Below are 24,419 nucleotides of genomic sequence, written 5' to 3' on the forward strand. Positions count from 1 at the left end.
GTACCCACAGCACCTCAACAGGGATGTTGCAGTGGGGCGAGCACAAGCGTGAGAGGACCTGCGGGGGCAGGCATGAAGGAAGAGGGACAGGAACGTTATCATTTATGGTGGTGTTGTGTAGGGATGATGGAAGATTCTGAACTGGGCAGTACTAGAATCAGAACTGTATAACAGGAAACGTCATTTGTTAGCCACTGTAGAATGAACTGGAGGGTTGGGGAAGAAGCCTGAGGAAGTGACAAGGGTCTGAACCTGGGTTCCCAACAGGGTGAAGAGAAGTGATGGGAGACAGGCCTGGAGAAGCAGAACTTGGTAACTGACTAGACGTGTTAATGAAGGTTTGAACCTGGGTGCCTAGCAGATGGCAGTACCCTTCCAGAGGCCAGTAGACCACAGAGGCTGGGAAGTTATGTAAAGGAAGTGAACACATGAAATTGGAACACTGGGGAGAGGTTGGAGCTGGATATAAAGATTCGGGAAGTCATTCACCAGGAGAGCTGTTTGAGCTGGGAGAGTGGATAAGGTCATTAAGGGATAAAGTGTAGAAATGAGAAAAAAAGATGGCCAAAGGTAGAACGCCAAAGAAAATCTACATTGGTGATATAGACAATGAGAAAGAGCCTGAGAAATAGAGACTGAGCTCAGTACACTGTTACAGAAACCGAAGAAGCAGAGGGCTGCCGAGAGACACATAGAGGCAAGTGTGCTCCCTTGTCATTGAGAGATGTTAGTGAACAAGAAGGAAAAATAATCCCCCTTTGCTTTAATTTTGTCATTGAGCCAAATTACTGTTTTAATTGGGATTTCACAATGCATCTTTTCGATGCTATGCTTTGACTTCTCTGCATTCGGTTCCACTACATACTTTTCACTCTCAAGACAGTTAAAAACCAATCACATTCTTATATGTAAGGAATGCAGTAGGAGTTCAAAACTGATGAAAAGGCCAGTCATCTGAGATCACTCATTTATCCCAAGTGTTAATTGGGAGGCTAATAGGTACCAGGGACTATGCCATGCCCTGGGGACATAGTGGCAAATAACACAGAAGCAAATCCAGGCCCCTGTTGAGTTTACCTTCTTGTGTGGATGAAGCAAACAATAAACAGACTAAAGAAGGAAAATACACAGCATGTTAGCTGGTGACATGCGCTAGGGAGGAAAATAAAGCAGAAGGGAAAGGGGGTTTGGAAGAAGGGGTGTCTTCAGTAGAGGGGGCAGAAAAGGCCTGACTGAGAAAGTGACATTTGGATGACACCCTGAAGGGAGGTGGGGGTGTGGGGTTGTATAGATATCTGGATGAACAGGGGGCAGCACGTGCAAAGGCCCCGAAGTGGGGGCACGCCTGGTGTGTTTGAGGTCTGGCAAGGATGCCAGTGTTGCTGAAGGGCAGCAAACAAGAGAGAAAGGTTCGTAAGGTCTCAGGGGCCACATTGGGGCCCTGTGGTCATAGGATGACTTTGGCTTTTCCTCTGAGCCTTTGGATGGTTTTGAGCAAAGGAGTGAATAAGGACCGTTCTGGCTACAGGGGAAGGAAGGAGGCAAGGAGAAACAGGAAGATGAGCGAACAGACTTCCACACATCCTGGGAAGAGGTGTTGATGGCTTGGACTAGAGTGGTCCCAGAGGAGGTGTGGAAAGTGATCAGAATCTGGATGTTTTTTGAGGGTAAAGTAAATAGAATTGAACAGATTGAGAAGGAAACTAGGGAGAAGGAAGAGTCAGGGATGAGTCCAAGTTGCTGTATCGGTCGGCTAGGGCTGCATAACAAAGTACCACAAATGGGTGGCTTCGGCAACAGAAATATATTGTTTCATGGTTTCTGTAGGCTTGGCCAAGTTTAACGTGTCAGCTGAGTTAGTTCCTTCTGAAGGCTGTGAGGGAGAATCTGTTCCATCCCTCTCTCCTAGCTTCTGGTGGTTTCTTGGCCGTCTTTGGCGTTCCTTGACTTGTACGAGTATCACTCTCTTCATCTTCACACAGCATTCTCTCTGTGTGTGTCTGTGTCCTAATTTCCTCTTTTTACTAAGAACCCCAATCATATTGGATTAGGGATGACCCTTCTCCAAAATGATCTCATCTTAACTAATCATATCTGCTATGACCATATTTCCAAATAAGATTACACTCTGATGGAAAACTAAAAATGAAATTACCGTATGATCCAGCAATCCTACTCCTGGGCACATATCTGGGCAAAACTATAATTCAAAAAGATAGATGCACCCCCTATGTTCGTAGCAGTACTATTCACAATAGCCAAAACATGGAAACAACCAAAATGTCCATTGACAGATGAATGGATGAAGAAGATGCGGTACATATCCACAATGGAACACTACTCAGCCATAAAAAAGAATGAATTCATGCCAGTTGCAGCAACATGGATGCAACTAGAGATTATCATACTAAGTGAAGTAAGTCAGAAAGAGAAAGACAAATACCACATGATATCACTTATACGTGGCATCTATAATATGACACAAATGAACCTATCTATGAAGCAGAAACAGACTCGCAGACACAGAGAACAAACTCGTGGTTGCCAAGGGGGAGGGGGAGGTGGGGAGGGATGGACTGGGAGTCTGGGGTTAGTAGATGCAAACTATTATATATGGAATGGTCGGACAACAGGGTCCTACTGAATAGCACAGGGAGCTGTATTCAATATCCTGGGATAAACCATAATGGAAAAGAATATAAAAAAGAATGTGTGTGTGCATATATAGATATAGACATAGATAAAAAACTGAGTCACTTTGCTGTACAACAGAAATGAACACAACATTGTAAATCAGCTGTACTTCGGTTTAAAAAAAAAAGGTCACCCTCTGTCTTAGGGGCTAGGACTTCAACATTGGAATTGGAAGTGGGGAGAAGGACATGATTCAGCCCATAGCAGTTGCCATTGACTGAGCCAAGGAAAGTGTATTTGGATAGAAGAGGAGAGTTCCAAAGACCAAAGTTAAGAGACTCTTCAGTTTGAGGACCAAGACCAAGGCTCACAAAAATGTTAAATACAAATCCCATGTATGCTTGCAGTTGTAAAAAAGCACTTACATGTTAATGATGGTTTTTACGTTGTCTTCTAATTGTTTATGCAATCATGGTATTTTCCTGTGAAGCGTAAGAGAGAGTATGGGTTGAGTTCTACTGGCCAATATGCCGAAGAAGTTACTGGGGCTGAAATGGAATGTTTTGAATGCCATAAAGAAGTCAAAGGACGCTAATAAAAATAATAAAGAGCACTTTTCTCAGAAGGAGAAACAACTTTGGAGAACATTGTTTCAGCCTTTGATTTAAGAAGTCATTTTTCTAGAAAGTCAGTCATGCTGCAGTGCTCTGAGCAGCTGCATAGTTTGTTCCTTCATCTGTTTTTGGTGAGAGTGTAGTTAAAACGTATAAAATCAATTTTAAAAAAATCACGAAGGCAATAGTATCACATTTAGCTAATTTGAAAAACAGAAATCATCACCATTCTAGCCATTTCATATGTTTTCTTTGAGCTTTTATGTTCCTGCTGTTTTACATGGAGACATAAAGCTAGGACAACAAGGTGATGGTGCTGACATACAAAAAATTTACCCAATGTTTTCTGAACACGTTCAGCTCGAATTTCTCTCACATTCCAGCTCGCGTTGCACATTCTGTTTGCTCTGCCCCTGTCTTTGTCTGGCTACCATCTAGTCGTGCTTCAGAACTCAGCTCAGCTGTCACCTTTGGGGAAGGCTGCTGACTGGTATATTCCTAGCTTTCCCAGTATGGAAGGCTGAGCCTACCATGTGCTGCCGTATTACCCCGCACCTAAGCTCAGGCCATAATGCTGCATGTCTCCACCAACTTTGAGGACAGGGACTGAGCAGTCTATATTTATTTCCTCAGTACCTTGCACAGGACCTGTGGGTAGATATTCAATAAGTGCATGTGGGCTAGGAATGAAAAAAAAAAATCGAATTCTTTGCCTGCTTGGCACACATCGGTCACTGAACTATGAGACCTTATTAGAATTTAAAACAATTTTGTTCAGATTGTGCCATAAACCGGCACGGGAATATGTAATATAGCTTGACAAGAGTCTCCTTTAAAAGTATTCGTGTAGGGCTTCCCTGGTGGCGTAGTGGTTGAGAGTCCGCCTGCCGATGCAGGGGACACGGGTTCGTGCCTCGATCCGGGAAGATCCCACATGCCGCGGAGCGGCTGGGCCCGTGAGCCATGGCCGCTGAGCCTGCGCGTCTGGAGCCTGTGCTCCGCAACGGGAGAGGCCCGCATACCGCAAAAAAAAAAAAAAAAAAAAAAAAAGGATTCATGTAGATTGTTGCTTAAAAGGTTAAATTTGTCCCTAAAAACTGCACCCTTCAGTTTCTTACCATGAAAGGTACCTGAGATAGTTACCATATATGGCTTGTTTTTAGTATTGACTGTGCCCCTTTAAATTAGTAAGCGAAATGAAGCAATTTGAACATACCTAGGTAAGGTAACATGGGAGAATATGCAGGAGCTTGGAGGAGTAAAATTCCTGGCAAAAGAGACAAGAATTATTTGAATTTTAATTTGTGGATTGTTTTGGAGAGGGGAGAGTTTTTTATCTGGCATAAATTGAGATATAATCTGAGTCCGAGTGAAGAGAGTTGAGAAGTATTGTAATAGCCCTTTGATGCCAAAAATAGTTCTGTGATGACTCAGCTCAAGATTTCTCTCCTCTCTGTTCACCTAGAATGCAAATAATATTTTTTGGTAAACGTTCTCAAAAACAGGAAAAGGAAGAGAAAAGTTTATATGGGATTATTTATGACTTCTTAGTACTGAGAAGAGGCTTTGCTGTAGAGAATTCTTGATACATTACTCCCCTCATAGGATTTTGCCTTCATTTCCTAAGTCACTCGGGATGGGACCATATTGAATTCATTGATGGAACCAAGATGATTGACAGATATTGAGCTAAGCTGTACAGCATGTCGAATGTGCCACTACACTGTAGTTATTTAAATCTTGATTTCTTTCCCCAGCTCTACTTTACGAAGTGTTTCCACTGGATCCTCAAGACCTTCCAAAATATGTTTGGTGTGTGGGGATGAGGCTTCAGGATGTCACTATGGTGTAGTGACCTGTGGCAGCTGCAAAGTGTTCTTCAAAAGAGCAGTGGAAGGTAAATGTTCATGTGGGTGTTCCTTTTACACATTTTCTTTCCTGGTGTGCAGTTTACTTGCAAGGTTAACTCGATAACACTATTGGGAAATAATTCAAAAATGTCCTTAGTTTTGGATGTAATCTGTCCTTAGTTTTGGATGTAATCTGTCAGTGATAAATAGTAATGAAGCCTTGTCTAAAAACCACTTGGAGATTCTCCACCGAGCAATATTTAATGGCCAAAATTCTAAACTGTGGATTAAGAGCAACCAGTCAGAAATACTGGTTGTTTTGGTTGTTGGTTTGTCTCAGTTTTTTTTTTTTTTTCCACTTAGACTTAATCAAAATCATTCTGTGTCACCATAAATTTAATTTGCATGATCAGAAAGACCATTTTTTTACAGCACATCTGCCTGGTCTGTTTCTGTATAAATATATGTGTTGGTGGCCAGTTAAAACATTGACATCAGGATCGTGTGTGTAATTTAAGTTGTGTTCCTTACAAAACATTGTCATTTAACAGCCGCTTGAGAGTCCAGGTCCCCATTTGAGTCCTACCTTCGTTCCTACTGAAAGTTTCCAAACCAGTACATTAAATGAAAAATTGGACTGAGATTCTTTAAGTTATGTAGTCTAGCTTTTGCTTCTGTCCAAGTAGTTGTACTTACTAAGGAGAAATGGTCTTTTCGTTTGTTTCTGCCTTTCTCCAGCTTCACTTCCAAGCAATTAACTAACATCAGGCTTAGGCCTGATGGTTTTATTAATGTTGACTACTATGACTGGTCAAAGTGTAGAATTTTTTGCTATCAGGAGAAGTGTTGTGTAATTGATACTTATTCTTACTAAGGAGTTCAGCATTAAGATTCCTGCAGGTATATTTCTCAGGACATTTTTCTGAGAGGTGAATTGGTGTTTCAGAGACTTAAGCATAAATGACTTGAATGTTTGTTTTGCTGAGGACCACAAGGAAATGTCCTTAGTTCTGGGATAAAAAAAGCTGACCAAGTAGTTATTTCTGTGCTTCTGAGGTTGATTCTGCATTATTTAATTGATAGTACATGATTTTACATTATTTACACTATTAATTATTTAGTAGTCCCCAAACCCAGCATTGAATTGGTAATAGGAGTTCCATATTTCTTTCTCGGGGTATGAGCTCTTGGTTACAGGTGACAGAAGATTCAACACAAACTGGCTTCAGCACCAATGGAAATTCATTGGCCCACATAACTGGAAAGTCCTCATGTGGACATGGCTTTGGGCAAGCCATGGTCTTAAGCCAGGTCATTCGCATTCAATCTCATTCTCTCCATCGCTTGACTTTGTTCTGGCTCTGTTCTCATGTGGCTTCTCTCGTGAGAAGGAAAGAGGTTTTCTGTTCCCAGGGGTTGTTATAAAAGCCCCCAATTGAATCTCCATAGACTGAACTTGACTCACGTTGGCCCCTTCCAGACCAGTCACCGTGGCTGGGGGGAGCAGTGATCTGATAGGCTGGTCCTGGCTGGAGTTGGCCAACCTGAACAACCTAGACCAACTGTGGGAATGAGCATTTCCCGGAGAAAAAGGTGGGCCCTGTTACCAGAAGGCTGATTTCCAGAAAATGGGGGAAACAAGTATGTATAGTACTGAAATCAATTTAATTTTTTAAGATTGTCTTCCCCGCCACCCTCTTCTTTCTTTCCTTAACTCTGTGATGGACTCAGTAGAAGATAAGTAGGTAAGATATACCTCTGGCATCTTCTAATGCCGCTTTATACCTTCCAACGTAAGGGCTCCCCTCCTAGGCTCACTAATTGGTGAACAAAGGTGATAAGTAAAAATAAAGCAGTGAGCGAAGGACATTTAGAGAGGGTGCCTCTGGGTTGCCCTACCTATGGGTCAGCATCCACATCAGAACCCATGTATGGCTCTTCATAAAATCTGCCCTTCTCTGCAAAAAAACGGTTTTCTAGATGTTTTTGTTGTTTTTAAGTAGTTTCTCTGGAAGTAGCTAAGGAAAGAATTGTTTTTGCAACTGAGGTACATATAAACATGGAAAAGCCTAAATGTCTGTACATCTTTTTCTCTCATTGAAAAGCTGATCAGTAATGGATAATGAACCTTGACAAGTGCCTTTTAAGGCTTTTATTAATATAGCTTATTTCCTATTTATTTGGGAATTAGAATTTTAGCACCTACCTGTGTGAAACAAGGCTATAAATTTTAAATATAAACTTCATGAGAGTAATGACTTGTTTTTGTTTTGTAATTTGTATTTGCTTACTGTTTTATCATGTGTGTATGTGTGAAAGAAATAGGACTATCTCTGTATCAGAACTTTTTGATTTAATAAGAAATTATTTTAAAAATATTTTATGTAATTAGAGGCACTAATTTCACAAAATTATGGTATATGGATGTTATTTTTATTCCCCTTTTACAGATGAAGAAATTTGGGATCAGACCCAATTAATCTATTTGGAATCATAAGGCCAAACTTAGACCCATATTAAAGTCTTATGGCTCCAAACCTAGACCCACCCTAAGGCCTCATAGATCTAAATCTCATAATCTCTTCTTTCCATTTTCCATAATTCTTAAGTTCATGAAAATCCTGCTCTATATGTCATTGTTTATGCCTGCTCGGTAATAATGAGGGCAGTGATGTAAACATTGAGAAGACAGTGTGGTACCCTTAGTGTGTGTCTCTGCGTGTGTGTCACTGTGTGTGTACATACACACACATATACAAACATGTATGTGTGTTTTTATATTTGAATATTTACTACGGTGGTTTTCCGGTTTTAACCTTAAGCTCCTCCTCGGATTACGTATACAGAGGCTTCTAAGCAGCTGCAGGTAGGGGAGTCCTTTAAAATCGAAAGGAACTAACAACATCAGGGCGAACTGGAAATGACCACTAGAGAGAGGACAGAGGGAAAATCACAGCAGTCTGAGCTTCAAGCTTGTTGGCTTCAGGCTTTTATGCCCTAGAGCACCCCACTGCAATGCTTGGTCTGACAGTGTAGTGGTGACTACATAGGGAGACTGCACATCATTTGTTTTAAGTGTATATTATGTTCTCTGTGTCCCGTCTAATGGGGTGTAGATATGTGCTTATTTCTTCTTCTTAAACATTTAATATAAAAACACTTAGGTGTCTCATCCAGAATACCTTTTTTGTCAATAATGTTGGTTTAGAGCCGTATTACTGTACCTTACAATGGAAGCTTATCGTTTTATTTTTAAATTTGAATTGCTTATTTGCCTTGAAGGTTTGTCAGGACCTTTCTGTCTTAAGAAAAAGAATAAACCTATATGCACACACTCATGCACACATACACACATATATATTTTAAGTTGGGTTCTCCCTAGTGGTGGAAAGTGGACTGGCTTTAGGGTCAGAAGACTTGGTTTAATTTCCAGCTCTGCCACTCACTTGGTATAAGATTATGGCAAGTTATTTAACTTACTTGGGCGTCAGTTTCTTTATTTATAAATGGAAATGGTAGTATTGCCTTACCTGTTGCTATGAAAAATTACATAAAGGAAAATGTCTTTGCAGATTTTATAAATCGTAAAGTGGCATCAAAATATTAGACCTTGGGCTTCCCTGGTGGTGCAGTGGTTGAGAGTCCGCCTGCCGATGCAGTGGACACGGGTTCGTGCCCCGGTCCGGGAAGATCCCACATGCCGTGGAGCGGCTGGGCCCGTGAGCCATGGCTGCTGAGCCTGCGCGTCCAGAGCCTGTGCTCCGCAATTGGAGAGGCCACAGCAGTGAGAGGCCCGTGTACCGCAAAAAATATATATATATATAAGACCTTGACTTTAGGAACAACTGCTGAAGTTCTTTGGCCACGTCCGTACACAGAGATCATGTAAATGATTCAGTAACGTTGTACTGTTAGGTCTTCATTTTTTCTTCGTTTTTCCCGTATTACATTATTTTGCCCGTAGAACTGCCCTTTGAGGTTGTAAGATCCTTCTAGACTAGCAGTTCTCAAAGTTTCAAAGGATGTCGGCATCAGGGGTGAGGGGATAGAAGGCCTGTTGACATTTCCTTGAGGGACTTTTCCACATTTTCCACCGTGGACTGAACCACCAAGATTGATTCCCATAACGAACCTTCATAGCTGACTCTGGCACCCACCTTTGGGAGTTGCACAGTAGAGGAAATATTGAGAGATGCCAACTGGACTTTTAGCTCCCCTGTTCGATGTCTTTAGGGCAGGACAGGGTCTTATCTCTAGAACCTAGCAACACCGCAGATATTTAGTAGCCACTAAATAAATGTTTGAATGTACATATCAACGTACCTATGTGGCATAAGAGCATTCCAGGTTAATGACTTGCCCCTCAAACCAGTAGATTAGCAACGAAACTGGCCCAAGAATTTACGCAGGCCTTTTGATGTCTAATCTGCAACTTCTAATTCTAGTCTGAGTTTTTACTCTCTCAGTCTCTTTCCAACTGTAAGTTCCCATTGGTTTCATCTTGTGTGTATTTTACTTTGTGATCCCTCAATGAACAGAGCTGCCTACAGTCAGCAGGCTATTTTATAACCTAATTTCCTTTCTGGCTACTCAGTATACAGCAGTGTCTGGAAGACACAGCCCCCACAAATCACTGAAGAGGTATGGGGCTGTGAAAGAAGAAGACAGTTCACTATAATGTAAAGTCAGCTGGATTTATATTTTCGTAAGCAGACCCGTTAGGCTAAAGAGTCCATATCTTGGTATGGCCAGCCAAATCATATGATGTCTATTTCGACACTCAGACATTTCCCTGAAGTAAGAGACTTATAAATCTATTTCCTGAAAAGAAACGGCTTTAAAAGGTCTAACTGTAGATTAATCTCAGCAGTCCTCAAATATGCAGTATTTAAGGTACCCACACCTGGATACATGCACCTCATTCCTTTCACGTGTACTTCGCAGCATATAGGTGAGAAATCCTGCAATTCATAGACTGATTATCCTATGGGGGAACATGTTTTTAAGGACATGTAATGGTTGACTAATAGTTAATTTTCTTCGCTTTTCTAAACTGAATGAGTAAACCGAACAGGTCCAGAGGAAAGTGTGTCTCACCATGTCATGGGCTCATGTTATCCCCATCAATACTGTGTGTGCTCTTAAGCAAGAGGGCCCAACAGGCAAGAGTGTGAGTAAGTGTGAGGTCTGGGGGGCTGGATGATGGACCGTTCAATTATGCCACAAAACAGAGCATTTAAATTGAATGGACACAAGCTAGATCAGGATGGTCTTACATAGTAATTGAAATACAGCCATCCCCTTGTAATTGGCAATATGAAATTAAGGAAATGATAAAACAAGGAAATAACACCTGCTTATTAGATGTCTTCAGGTCACGATGTGTGTGATGCAGCCCTCCGTGTCTCTGTGTGCCACGTACAGGAAGCTAATGTACATCAGAGGGCATCGTCCCTCCTACAAAACTGCTGAGTCAGAGATAGGAAACCAAGGATTCTTCTGGCTTACAGTTTTCTCACGAAACACTTTAAAGATTAAGTCTTTTTTTCCCTTTACCAAAAATTGGAAACAAGGTAACCTGATTCTTTCCAACTACTTCCTATAAGTGCTTAAATAAATACCTACCCAGTAGATCGTATCTAGGATTTTTATGAACACTCCTTTCCTCCTTATATAAACCCAAGGGTTTTGTGTTAATTACAAATGTTTGCCCAGATTTTTTTATATATCCCTTCAGTTGGTTGCCATGGGAACATACAGAGCCATGACATTTAGGCCAATCTGGAAGGTCAAGGAAACTTCTTAAAGAATTGACCCCCAAACTGAATCTTGAAAGATTAGGATTGGCAATGCTGAGGGGGAGTAAGGACAGGCTGTCTGCACAGGGCACCAAAAGCTATTTCATGTTACCTCTATGGACGTGTGAGAGGCAAGGAGATAAAAGTGGAGGCTGTTGTGCAGATTGGGTCCAGGTCCTGGACTCTAAGGAGGGGCCTGAGTTTATCCTTGGGCAAAACAGAACCTCTGAATGTTTCAATACAGCAGAATAGTAAGCTCAGGTTCGCATTTAATATCTGGCTGTGCGGAGGTAGGCTTATTTAAAGAGAGACAGTTCCCGTGGCTCTTCTAAGTCATTTCGGTGAGAGATGACCAGAGATAGAACTAGACCAGCAGCGTTAGGGATAAAGAGGAGGGGACAGCTAACAAGACTATCTGGGAAGTAACATTGGTGGGTCTGTATTGGAGGTAAGGAAGCAAAGATCTGGGATGTTTCCATAGGCTCGGCTGCTGGTGCCCTTTGCTGAGACTGGGGATGCTGGAGTGGGAGCAGCTTTGGGGGCATGGGGGCAAAGGTCATTCATTCACCAAACATATTCAATATCCACTAAATGGCAGACACTCTTCTTGGCATACCTAGGGACTTCCTGGATGAAGAAAGTGAAAAAAATATACAAAGATCCTTGCCGTGGTGGAGATTACATTCTAGTGAGAGGTGGTGGAGAGATTAAACATACTAAACGAGTTATTTGTGTAACATGAAAAGTTGATGGGTGCTCTGGAAAACAAGCACTGCCGGGATAAATGGGGTTGGAATGAAATTCCTTTTAGGACAATGAGTTTGAAATGTCCATAGAACATTCAGACGTGCCTAACAGGAAGTTGGATGTGTGATTCTAAAACTTGGGGAATAGGGAAAGATCGAAAATAACTATTTTAGAATCATCAGCCATGAAAGTAGATGCATTTGCCCAAGAAATGGGTATTTAGAGAGACAAGGAATAAGCCAAGGTTAGAACCTTAGAGAGCATAAATATAGGACATTGTGTATATATGTGTGTATGTGTGTGTATGTGTGTGTGTGTTACACATGTGTGAATAATTTTTCTCTCTCTCTCCTCCAAGTTGTACACAGAAAAGTCTTAGTTGCTTGGTCTCTGGTTCTTCCAAGTTTAGATGAACTTCAGACTTTATTGCATCTGTGGAACTTTCAATCCCAGTTTTTGCTCTTTATTAATCATTAGTCTTGATTTTCTTTTAATCTTAGCCAGTCCATAGCCCACAACCAAACATGATAGCGAGGAAATGTGATTTGCTAACCCGGGCAGAGATAATGTCACACATGTAGCAGATGCTCTAGACACATTTGTTGATCGGTAACTATTTAAATATATGTATGGGGTTCCCCCTTGTTCCTGTCACTGTTTCTCTGAGGTCAAAACTATGTTGAAGTGATTTCTTAGAAAATGATTTGGAGTAGGGACACGTAGGCCAAAAATAAATTAGCGTTATCCAAAGAGAGCTTCTTGCTGCTTAAAATTTTAAATGAAGGTGCACTTCACATAGCAAATTTGGAAAGTATAAATTAGAAGCACAGTAAGTAATTTTCAGGTATTCCCCGTGTCTGTGCCTCTGTTTGCAGCCCATGTTGTTCCAGAAAAGAATCAAAGCAACTCACAGCTTTCCATGAGGTAAAATGAAATTTCTCATAAGTGAAATGAAAAACAGGACAAAGGCAAGACGAGAGCAAGAAAGAGAACATACAGCCAGGAAAGGGGATGGTAGAGAGAAATATGCCCTTTGGCCCTGGCAGACACCGGCCACCTACTTGGCTTTCTAGGCCCCAGCTCACAGACAGTGGTGAGTCACCTGATGTACGATGTTCTTAACAAGTAGATTAGGGAATTGCCTGTTGAGAAGAAAATTTTCATGAGCTGCTTTGGCTGTAACGTGCCTATTCTTTTCATGTGAATTATAACCTGAAATTTAAAAAAGTAACTCTCCCATTGGTATTAGTGGGATTGTTTGGTTTATCTTAAGGAGCAGTGCGAGAAACATGCTTTATTCTGTCAGACACCTTCTCCGAGAATCATCGCTGTTATTTATGGAGCAGTTACTCCATGCCAGGCAGGCACTATGCCAAGTACTCCATGTTTTATCTCATGTTTTCCTCATAACTGCTGTCTTAAAGCTGAAAGTTTTGTGAGTTTTGCAAGGCAATATCTTTAAACCTGAACCCTCTAAGCAATTGTTGTCACAAGGAAAACAGTGACTACTTTTCTTTAACAAGGCTTAATGGTATGATCCTTCCACTCTTGAAATTAATAGCAATAGTGGGCTTCCCTGGTGGCGTGGTGGTTGAGGGTCCGCCTGCCGATGCAGGGGACACGGGTTCGTGCCCCGGTCTGGGAAGATCCCACATGCCGCGGAGCGGCTGGGCCCGTGAGCCATGGCCGCTGAGCCTGCGCGTCCAGAGCCCGTGCTCCGCAACGGGAGAGGCCACAACAGTGAGAGGCCCGCGTACCGCAAAAACAAACAAACAAAAAAATTAATAGCAATAAACATTTGAGTACTTATTTTGTGCACATTAACCTAAGAACTTTATTGTTTTATCATTTTAATCCTCATGATAATCCTATGAAATAGGTCCGATTATTCAATTATTATCTGTCCTCATGTTAGAAATTAGTCATCTGAGGCACGTAAGAGTTGAATTAGTCAGTCCAAGGTCACCCAGATCGAAGGAAGTGACAGGGCGGGGATTTGAACCCGGGAAGTCCAGGCATTCTGACTCTGTATATTCAGCACATAAGCTCTACTGCCTCTCACAGAGTTATATCAGATCCCAACTATTTTTACCCCTCAAAAAGTAGGGCAACATCCCTGGCTGGAGAACACTTATGAAGAGCCCATTGTAATTTAACAGTTTTCCCGCTATACTCTAAATAATTAACTCCTAGCCATTCCAAGTTGAAGCTCTCATTTGAATTTCTGTTGCCCTAATGGGAAAGAAATTGGGTAGTCTCTAATTTTTTCTTAAGGAGTGAACTCCCTATTTTTAAAAATTACCATTACCATCCCTAAAGTACATCTTTAACATCTTGATATTAATCTAAGGTTTGATGGAAATTTTTTATCTTCCTGTATTTCATTTCCTATGTGTGATAAAAATTAGACAGAGCCTGTCAGGCTCAGAGAAGCATTGCGAGCAGGACCTTCCTCCTCCAAAGCTGAAAGCCCCAAACTCTTCAGCCCTGATGCCTGGCAGCTCAGAAACAGACCCGAGAGCTGGAGGATGCAGGGCTGCCCTCCCAGAACTTGCGCCCATGATGTCACTAGGATTGTACCGCCTGCGTGATTCTGTCCCCTTGAGAATGCTTTGACACCGGAAATGAAAATTGCTAAGTTGATTGCAGTCAGTGCCAAAAACAGAGCCCTGGAAGATACGGAGGATAAGGAGGCGTTTAGGCATTAAGGTGGAGGCGGGTGGTGGAGGGATGGAAAGATGGGGGCTTGAACCTGAGTCTGCTCAGTTGAGCAGGCCCCGTTCGGTGAGGGCCTGGTCCATGCCCAGAGGTGGAGGAGGCGACTGAACAAAGACACTGGGGCCAAACAAAGGCCCTCATTTTGCAGTGCGAAATCTCAGCCCTTCTTAAACACAGCAAGTCTTTTTTGAGGAGAAAAATCAACGCAGGGGTATAGGCAGCGTTGTCCCTTGGTGTCTGTGCAGTGGCTCATGGCAGGTACCACCTAGCAGAAGAGAAGACAACTGGGATGGGATTGTGGATGATGGAAGGTAGAAAGGGCCTGACTTAGGATGGAAGTGGTGCAACTGAACAGAAGGCCTGATTTGAGAAATGAGAAGGAGGAACGGGCAAGACCTGATGGTGGATTAGTTCTGGGGGATGATGGAGATTCTGATGGAGACTTGGGAGGAAACACTTTGAGAATGGAGAGGATGAGAGGAATTTAAAAACTGTTGAGAGGGACTTCCCTGGTGGTCCAGTGGTTGAGAATCCGCCTTCCAAGGCGCAGGGTACGTGGGTTCGATCCCTGGTCGGGGAACTAAGATCCCACATGCCGCAGGGCAACTCACGTGCTGAAACTACAGAGGCCACGCGCTCCAGAACCCATGCGCCACAACGAGAGAGAAGTCCATGCACCGCAATGAAAGATCCCGCATGCCACAACTAAGACCTGATGCAGCCAAATAAATAAATATTAAACAAAACAAAACAAAACTTGAGATTGGGTCACCCAAAGAGATAAAGCAGTCTCTATGAAAAAGCAGAGACTAAATTCTGAAAAAGTTCTTTTTTTTTTAACCTGGATATATTTTCGGGCACATTTTAAAATAAAAGAAGTGTGTAACTAGAGATAAGGTAGTTTGGCAGATCGCCTTAGTTTTAGGCAACAGATGTCAGTGGCTTCTTTGGCTGTTTGGTGCAGAACATGGGAAGTTATGAAATGAAATTGAAATCCTGGTGAAAGTGCTGGGCCCAATGAAACAGCCCCACAAGGCATGGTGGATCGTTGGGGAGACATGTCATCATTACTGCCCATGTTAGAGGTACTAAATGATGTTAGCAGCTCATGACACCGTAGGAAACCACAACATGAAGCTAATTTTTTTTTTTTTTTTTTTTTACCATTTTAACCATTTTTAAGGGTACAGTTCAGTGGCATTAAGTACATTATTCTGCAACTATCACCACCATCCTTCTCCAGAATTTTCTCACCTTCCCAAACTCCATACAAAAACTCCCCAATACCACTTCTCCCAGCCTTTGGGAACTATCATTCTACTTTTTTTTTTTTTTTTTGAGGTACGCGGGCTTCTCACCGCTGTGGCCTCTCCCGTTGTGGAGCACAGGCTCCGGACGCGCAGGCTCAGCGGCCATGGCTCACGGGCCCAGCCGCTCCGCGGCATGTGGGATCTTCCCGGACCGGGGCACGAACCCATGTCCCCTGCATCAGCAGGCGGACTCTCAACCACTGCACCACCAGGGAAGCCCTCATTCTACATTTTATCTCTATAAATTTGACTGTTCTAGGTATCTCATATAAATGGAATCATACAATATTTGTCCTTTTGTGTCCAGCTTATTTCTCTTCGCTTAACGTCTTCAAGATTCAGAAAAATTGTATAGCAAAAAAAAAAAGCGCATGTTTCAAGTCTCCAAAATTTTTGCTGTAATTTTTTGCTCTTTAAAGACAGACATATCCAATGGAATGATTTTTTTCTTTTACCCTTATTCCTTGGTATCTTCATTCACTGCCCATCCTGACCTCTTAGATCAGAAAGAGAGAAAGGCTGATGATGATTTCTGTAGAGATAAGCAGGTACCTGTAACGCATACACACATAAGCACACACACACTTTTAGAGCTCTGCTCCACTTCACCCTGTCACCCAGTGATTGGCGTTCTGAGGAGAGGGGAAAACCTTGAACGTCAGCAAGAAGACTCCCAAACCACTTGAAATGATCATGAAAGCATCTGTGCACATGCTCACATCCTCTGTCTCACACTCACACACCTCCCTCCAGTATCAGAGACCAAATCCACCTCTAGATAAGAGCAGGTTGACACCAAGGAATGAAGCTCACCCGTCTCAAGCAATGGAGCTTGTTTCCATCTGCCCTCAGGTTGGCCCCAATTGAAGCTCTTTCATCCATGCCAGCTGACTATAACATTACATTTACAAAAGCGTCATCTTCCTGTCTGTGCTGTGTTGCTAATTAACAGTGAACTCTTCTACCTCACCAAGCAAAACATCCCTAAGGAGGAGTGACAAATGTATTTTCTCCTTACAGGTATAAGACTAAAGGCTCCATTAAATCACTGGTCTTTGACAACCTAATGCAGCTTTACACAAGGGCCCTGTTTACTTTTCTAATGGTAAAACCACAAAATAAAGCAAATGAAATAAAACAAAAGATTAAAGAATCAAAATGTAGAGGGGCATCATAACTGTGAACAAGAATTGAAAAGTCACTTGTAGCAAATAAGCTGAGGAATAGATGGGATGAGGTTTTTAGGAAGTTTAATAGAAATTCACACTTACACATAGCAGTATAGATGAGCCCAGACTCATTCAATTATATTTGTTTCAGAGGAATCAAAAGTATATAATTTGGCGGGGGGCGGGGGCACAAATACCTCCTCCTCTCTCCTAATCCCTCCTTTTATTTTATTTTCTTCTTCAATTTGGAAGGAAGAACCAAGGCTAGAGTTTGGAGATTCACACCATCCTCTTAGAAGCCATACTGACCACTTAATGTTTTAGTGAAAGGCTCCTTGAATATTATCCAGCAGTTTAAGCACTTACTGTGAGAGTGCTCCAGTAAGAAGCTGTATAATAAAGCGTCACCAGCACAGATTCCAGAGTCATCTTTATGTTGAGGTATCGCGTGAGTAGAGAGAGATTTGGCCTTGGGGTCAGACAACCTGGCCTTGGGTCCAGAGTGACACTGCCCACTCTGAGACGTTGAGCAAATAATTGAAGTTCTGTTTTCTCTTCTGTAAGAAAATAAATCTTAAAAGTATCTGCCCTACCCATCTCTCAGAGTTAGGAGGATAAAAATTAGTACCTGTATGTTGAAACTGCTTTAGAAATAATAAAGGGTTACTTTACAAACGCCACATTTAAAAATGAATATTCCCCTTCTTAGGAAGTAATTGAGTCAATAATTCATGGTTCTCAATAAAATGTAGAATATTTAAATTCTAGCTACTTTCTGTATGTGCTAAATATTTGCCTTGAAGGAAAAGAAACAGTAAAAATTAAAAGAGTATCTCACTTTAGGCAAGACTTAGAGGTTTGACTTCCTTGTTTAGGAAGGTTTAGGCAGATCCACATTGTTCATGAGGATTGCACCCAAGGGCCACAGTGGGGAAAGCTTCGTATATATTTAAGATCAGGATTTAAATTTAATCTTCCTGAATACACAATCATAAAAAGAACAGAGACAGTTTTCATACTCCTTCTACATCTTAAACAATTTGGGAGATCACAACTACTTTTCACTTTCTTCTTCTTTTTTTAATTAACTGTACCAGGATTTCTAAAACATGCTGCATTCTGTTGCCCTCCCACTTGTGTTGAATGGCTTAATTGGAAAACCAGTGCAGAATTAGTCTAGGTTGGTTGTTTTTCATCTGGCCTGTACCATAGCATTTTCCCAGTTGAACCAGGCTCAGCAATTTGATATTGCTAGCATTACATAGGTACTAATTGTTCTGTTTTTTACTATTCAATATGAACTGAAGTTGCATTCAGAAAAAGAATAGGAATGAAGAGTATTAGTAGCCATTAGTTAGAAATCTTAAGTAAAAATCACTGTTTTTAAAGGAGAATAGTGGAGAAACTGTTATTGAAATGTCATTATTAAATGATAATAGATTTAAAAGGTCCTTCAAGCAACCTTTCCTTTCAATATTTAAAAATAAATGTGCTTCTGACATATCTGATGAAGATTAAGATGTATTTGAAGATCTTTAGTTGCTGTCATTGGTGATACTTAAAATTCAAAATATTTCTGTGACATCTCCCAAATACTGAAATAGCTGACCTACACCTAATTTAACTAGCATTTCACAGAACAGAGCTGTGATCGTGACTAAGGTCAGATGTCAGTGAAACATGAAGCACTAGGTCCAGAACTTGGAGAATCAAGCTAGGATCAGGTGCTAAGAAGGCAATGAAGAGGCAAGGAACCAACAGGGCCAGAGCTGATGTCAGACAAAATAGTCATTGAAAATAGAAAGGAACATGCCGTATGTGGGCCCACAGTGTAGACCCACTGTGTAGAAACCAGGCACATGCCTTCAATTCAGCCAGCATCTGTTGGATACTTACTATGTACTAGACCCTAAGTGTGTGCTACAGTCCATTCCTATTAACAGAAAGGCATGGGAATCCCAGATACCTTACTTTAATTTATTCTAAGTAGTGTACCTTTTTATAAAATCCTCTACTGTATCTTAAAAATTACCTGTAAAGCAAAAGTAATCATATAGAGTCTTAGGAATTAACCTTGTCTTTTTTACTGCAGCAGTGCAAATTGTGCAAAAATCAAGTGGAACTAGGAAAGATTTCCCGTTTTACAAAGTTTCTCACTGTTGAACTCAATTTACTAGGCAGAAAATTGGTGTTTTCAGGTACTGATAGCTCTTTCCTTTAATAGACTAAGTTGTAATTTATAGTCATGACCCACAGGGAGGGGATAGGAACAAAAAAACGAAATTATTTTAGTAGTGAAAATTAACCTCTATTGAGCCATTAACACATCCTTTGTAAAACAAGCCTGAAAATAAAAGCGATTTTTAAATGACTTAAAAAATCAAGCAAAATTGTCTTTCCTATAGTGAGGAGAGAATGTTAGAAGTATAACATAAAAGCGTGTTTTTCATTTATGTCAGAAAACAGAGCAGGCTGTCTCTTTTGTCTTTACCATAACTCACCATTACATAAGTACTAATTCTGCTTTCTTTTTTTTTTGCTCTCCAGTATGATCTGAAATTACAACTTACAAAAGAATAGTAATCTAAAAAGAGTATTCAATAAATGTTAATAAAAATCACTGTTTTTAAAAGAGAATAGATGGGGAAATAATTATATAAGTGTTTTTAGGTCTAAAATTCCTTCAATCAGCTTTCCCTTTAACATTTTAAAATTAACTGTACTCAACGTATCTGACTATGATCTTTTGAAGGTCGTCAGTTGCTAGCTGGATTACAAGAAGAATGTCATTTCAGATACTTGTGACTGTGGTGCTTTCAATAACGATTTTTTAAAAATCAACTCTTAATATTTTTACAGGTACTGAAATGTGTTTAAGATTTAAGTTGAGACATTAGTACACATTTTTCACATGTAGATAGTTTTTCCTTTAGTAATTGCACTGTGACATCATTCTGCTATACGTTCTATGTGATTTGTTTTGGGAAAAACAGTTGCCAAAAGAAATGTCGTTATGCAATGAGGTGTGTACCTGTGTTGCAGCCATGCTGCCTACCACAGACCAGCTACTTTAAAATAGAAATTGCTGCATCTAGAATCACGGAAAGGGCCCTCCACCTTCTTTCATCTCATCATATGAGGGGATGCCAACCATTTTGTTACCTTTAGGTTTCTAGAACACATTGCAGGTACCCACTCATTGTTATTAAATGACTAATTTAGAAATCAGATGGAAATTAACCCCAGGCAATGACTTGTTTATTTATGTATTTATACTATACAGGTAAATCATAGGATAAATATTCTTCCCACTGTTTAAGATTCTACTAAGATCCTATAATAAAATAATTCTGTTATATTTAAAATGTCGTAATTCCACTTCCTTATACAAAATTTCCAGCAAATACCATATTTCCAGCTTCAGTCTCATAAAGCTTAGTGTTTACTTTTGGTTTTGTTCTTTATTGTGGTGAAACACACATGCTATGAAATGTACATCTTGCCATTTTTAAATGTACAGGTCAGTGGTGTCAAATACATTGACTTGGTTGTGCAGCCATCGCCACCTCTTATCCTTATAACGCTTTTCATCTTGTAAAACTGAAATACTGTATCCATTAAACAATCACTCCCCATGCTACCCTCCCCCAGCCCCTGTCAACCACGATTATACTTTGTCTTTATATGTCTTGGTTTTGTAACATTTGCTTTTTCTTAATTTTAATTGTTACAGAAACTAGAGGATGGTATGTCGTTTTCCAGATTCAGTGTAGATGTACCTTGTTACGGCTAGAATCATAACCGTAGGGACCTGTGTTCAAAGTCCAATGTCACTGTCTCTAGTATTCATCATGGTGAACATTTATTAAATGTGACTGTGAGCTAGGAGTGCAGTGGACAGTGTCTCATTTTATTTCTGTACAGTTTTTGTAGGTGTGAAGTAGTATCCTTCTGTTTTGATGAGAAAATTAATTACAGGAATTAGGCCATTTGTCCACAGTCACACAGTGAAGAACAGAGGTAGGAATGGCAGGCAGGTTTTCCTGACTCCAGACTTTGTCTGATTTCACTGTTTTGCCCTACTGGCCCCGAGGCCTGGGCAATTTACCAGCCTCTTCCTGATTCCTCGCTGTAAAATGGAGATGGGGAAATACCTTGGGTATCGTGATGTTTTGGTGACTGTGATATATGCCAATTTTCTGACACGTTGTAGACGTTACAGGAATGATAGCTTCTGTATCATACTGTGAATAACTATCATACAGAAATAATAGCTATTCACAGTACTCTTATTACTTGTCAGACTGGACACATCCCACAGAGTAGGCAGAACTCCCTAAGTGGTTACTTGATGAAATAGTGTATAAATGTCAGGGGCACAGTAATTTTATATGTCTGATTCCAAAACCCCCTACACATGTGTTAAATGCAAAATGTGTATTTGAAACCAGTAAAGGGGCTGCTTTGAATCCTGGTGAGAATAAATACCACTGAAATTGAATGTAGACCAAGGGCGAGCAGCTTTTCCAGTTGTTAAAATAGCTCTGTTTTATTATCAAATCGGGTGATGGATTGCGTTAAAAACTATAATACTATTTTGTAGAAGAGATTCTCTGCATGATATTAGGTATGGGCACAGATCAAAAGTCCTAAACTGTCATGTTTCTAAAACGAGTAATTTCAATCCTAACTTGAAACAAAATTTTACTAAAATTCTGCCCACATAGGTCTGATAGGGAGGTATCCTTTAAAAAACTTATGGAAGAAAATGAAGGGAATACAATAAATTGATAAAAATATTAGGCAGTTTCTCTCCCTTCAAGACCAGATCTCCAGAAACCAGAATACATTGGCAGCCAAAGTTAAGATCCTGGGGGCTTTGCTCCTGAGAAGCAATATGCAGGGAAGGTCACCTCCATTTCTTTGTGTACCGTTGCGATAATAACAGCGTGTGTTTGTATGCGTCTTCACACTGCTAAACACTTGCCAGTGAGCGGCTTCGGCAAGTGGCACAGCTAACCAGTGAGGACGCTGAGACTCAAACCTGCATCTGACTCCAAAGCCAGTACTGTTCCCTGACAAAGTAGCTAACTCTGTGAGCATGGTAAATGGGAGAAAAGTGGAAAGAGAGAATGCCCCTTAGTTAAAGTATTTAAATTGGAGTTGATATACATTGTCCCAAAATACTTTCTTAAACTTCTAGTGATTTTCCCTGAAAATACCTGAGATGCCCATTCCTCTCATCCCAGAACCTATAGCTGACCATTTAGAAGCAAGTATGTAAACTGAGATTAAGAGAGCACCATTTACTGAGGATGCTGTTTGTGTCACTGGCCTCTTAAATCACGGGAGTCAATAAATGGCTCCGGGACACCTTTCAAGGTGGTGGTTTTGCCGGCTCCACTGGTCCATGTGGCTGACCCTCTGTACATATTAGCAAGAATTTACTGTGATACAAACTCATTCTCGTATGTCTGTGACTGTCCCGCAAACCAACCCATTTTAATAATTTTGTCCATAGTGCCAGTTGTAAAGGATGTAACCACAGGAGACTTTTCTGTTGCAGAAATTGCAACAGTAAGCGTACAGCACTCTTCTTCAATAAACAGGTACCGACGTCACACTTGGCACACAGTTAAAATCAACAGATGATTTGCTTTCCAAGACTTCCCAATGCTTTGCACCATTGTAAGAAATCAGGATGGCTTCATGTTTTCAATTATGAATACGTCATTGTAGATTTCGGGGGTGGGGGCACATTTAGGACAGTAGGGAACTAGTCAGGATTACTGCTCTGAACTGTTCAAGTGTACTCCATTTAAAGAAAGCCCGCTCTGTAGGAGTCTGTATTTGTTGACATGGAAATGATAGAAATGATCAGTGAGTCTTTGGTTGGTATACATTATTCCTGAGTGTGTAAGGAGGTGCATGGGGCCCTTGGAAATCCAGGGAGAATAGGTCTGGTCTCATACAGAACTCAGGATACTAAGTGGATACTGGAAATCCTTTATAAAACTAATCATTGAGGCAGTGAAATGAAGTAAAATTAACTTTGCTCTGAGTTGTTTTTTGTAATAGTAATCAGCGGATTAGTGATACTTGAGGAGACTCTTATTTATCATGGGACCATTTTTCCCAGAGTTAAAACAACAACAAAAAATATGCCTGTATAGAAAGAAAGAGCCAACTACCTATTTTATTAAAAATTCTACCTATAATGGTAATCTTCTTGCAACTAATTAATGTTCCTACTTTTATCAGGATCATTTTAATAGGATTTCATTTTTGCCTTAAGTTAGTCTCATTGAGTAGACATAAAATTTTTGATTTGACAAAATATGCTGGAAAATTAAGTGGTCGAAGCTTAATGTGATTCACTCACTCTCATTCCTCAGCTTCTTACATGTTCGCACTATTTCTCTTTACTTTGTAGTAGACTTTTAAACTTCTTATCCTAAAAAAGTTGATTTGATGACAGAATTGCATTGGTTTACCAGCTTTTTAATAAGTAGTCTTTTCTCCTGCTTATATAAGAAAATATTTTCTGTAAAATTTTAGAAAAAAAGAATGAGGAAGAGAAAACATTTATGCTTTGAGCATAGCAGGGAATTAGATGAGAGTCAGTCGATGTTGTGATGTTTGCTTTACTCTCCAGTAAACGCAGGGTGCCCAGGAATACAAAAAGTATATGCGCTCTGAACTCTTCCCACATGGAGGGAGAATGCTTCCCGGAAGATTTTTCCTACATATGTCCTTATATTTTCTTTTAATATTTGATAGGCTTCCAGACTAAGATTTCTGAATCAAATGAGGATTTTAAATTTTAAGAAATGTTGCCAGGGACTTTCCCCGTGGCACAGTGGTTAAGAATCCACCTGCCAATGCAGGGGACATGGGTTCGAGCCCTGGTCCGGGAAGATCCCACATGACGCGGAGCAACTAAGCCTGTGCGCCACAACTACTGAGCCCACGTGCCACAACTACTGAAGCCTGCGCGCCTAGAGCCCATGCTCCGCAACGAAGAGTAGCCCCCGCTCGCCGCAACTAGAGGAAGCTTGTGCACAGCAACGAAGACGCAACGCAGCCAGAAATAAATAAAAAAATAAAATAAAAAAAGGAAGAAAGAAAGAAATGTTGCCATGTTGCTTTCCAAAAGGTTGAAGTAATTCACATTTCCGCCTGGAATGTATTTGAGGACCCTTCCTCCATCCCCACCAGTGACTGGTACTACCACACTTTTTGCTTTGTGCTACTTTGCTAAGTATATATCACTGTTACTTTTTTTTAATTGTGGTAAAATACACATAACAAAAAATGTACCATCTTAACCATTTTAAGCTTACAGTTGAGCAGCATTAAGTCTGTTCACATTGTTGTACAATCACTGCCACCCCACCTTGCATCTCCTGAATTCTTTTCATCTTTCTCAACCGAAACTCTGCCCATGAATTACTAACTCTCCATCCCCCTCCCCGTAACCCCTGGCAACCACCATTCTACTTTCTGTTTCTAGGCATTTGACTACTATAGGTGCCTCATGTAAGTGGGTTCGGACAGTATTTGTCCTTTTGTGACTGGC

The 24,419-nt window shown here is 40.8% G+C and overlaps 1 protein-coding gene across 2 annotated transcripts in view; it reads left to right on the forward strand.

The window, feature by feature from the left end:
- Positions 1-24,419, forward strand: part of NR3C2 (nuclear receptor subfamily 3 group C member 2) — a 370,721-nt gene that overhangs the window by 169,703 nt on the left and 176,599 nt on the right. The window contains exon 3 of one of the 2 annotated variants that reach the window (XM_073805516.1): positions 5,006-5,157. In XM_073805516.1, the coding sequence (XP_073661617.1) occupies positions 5,006-5,157 (152 nt within the window). The remainder of the gene's footprint in view (positions 1-5,005; positions 5,158-24,419) is intronic. The other variant, XM_019926560.3, reaches the window with a different exon arrangement.

This window comes from Tursiops truncatus, chromosome 5 (genome assembly GCF_011762595.2).
Source record: "Tursiops truncatus isolate mTurTru1 chromosome 5, mTurTru1.mat.Y, whole genome shotgun sequence".
Taxonomy (NCBI): domain Eukaryota; kingdom Metazoa; phylum Chordata; class Mammalia; order Artiodactyla; family Delphinidae; genus Tursiops; species Tursiops truncatus.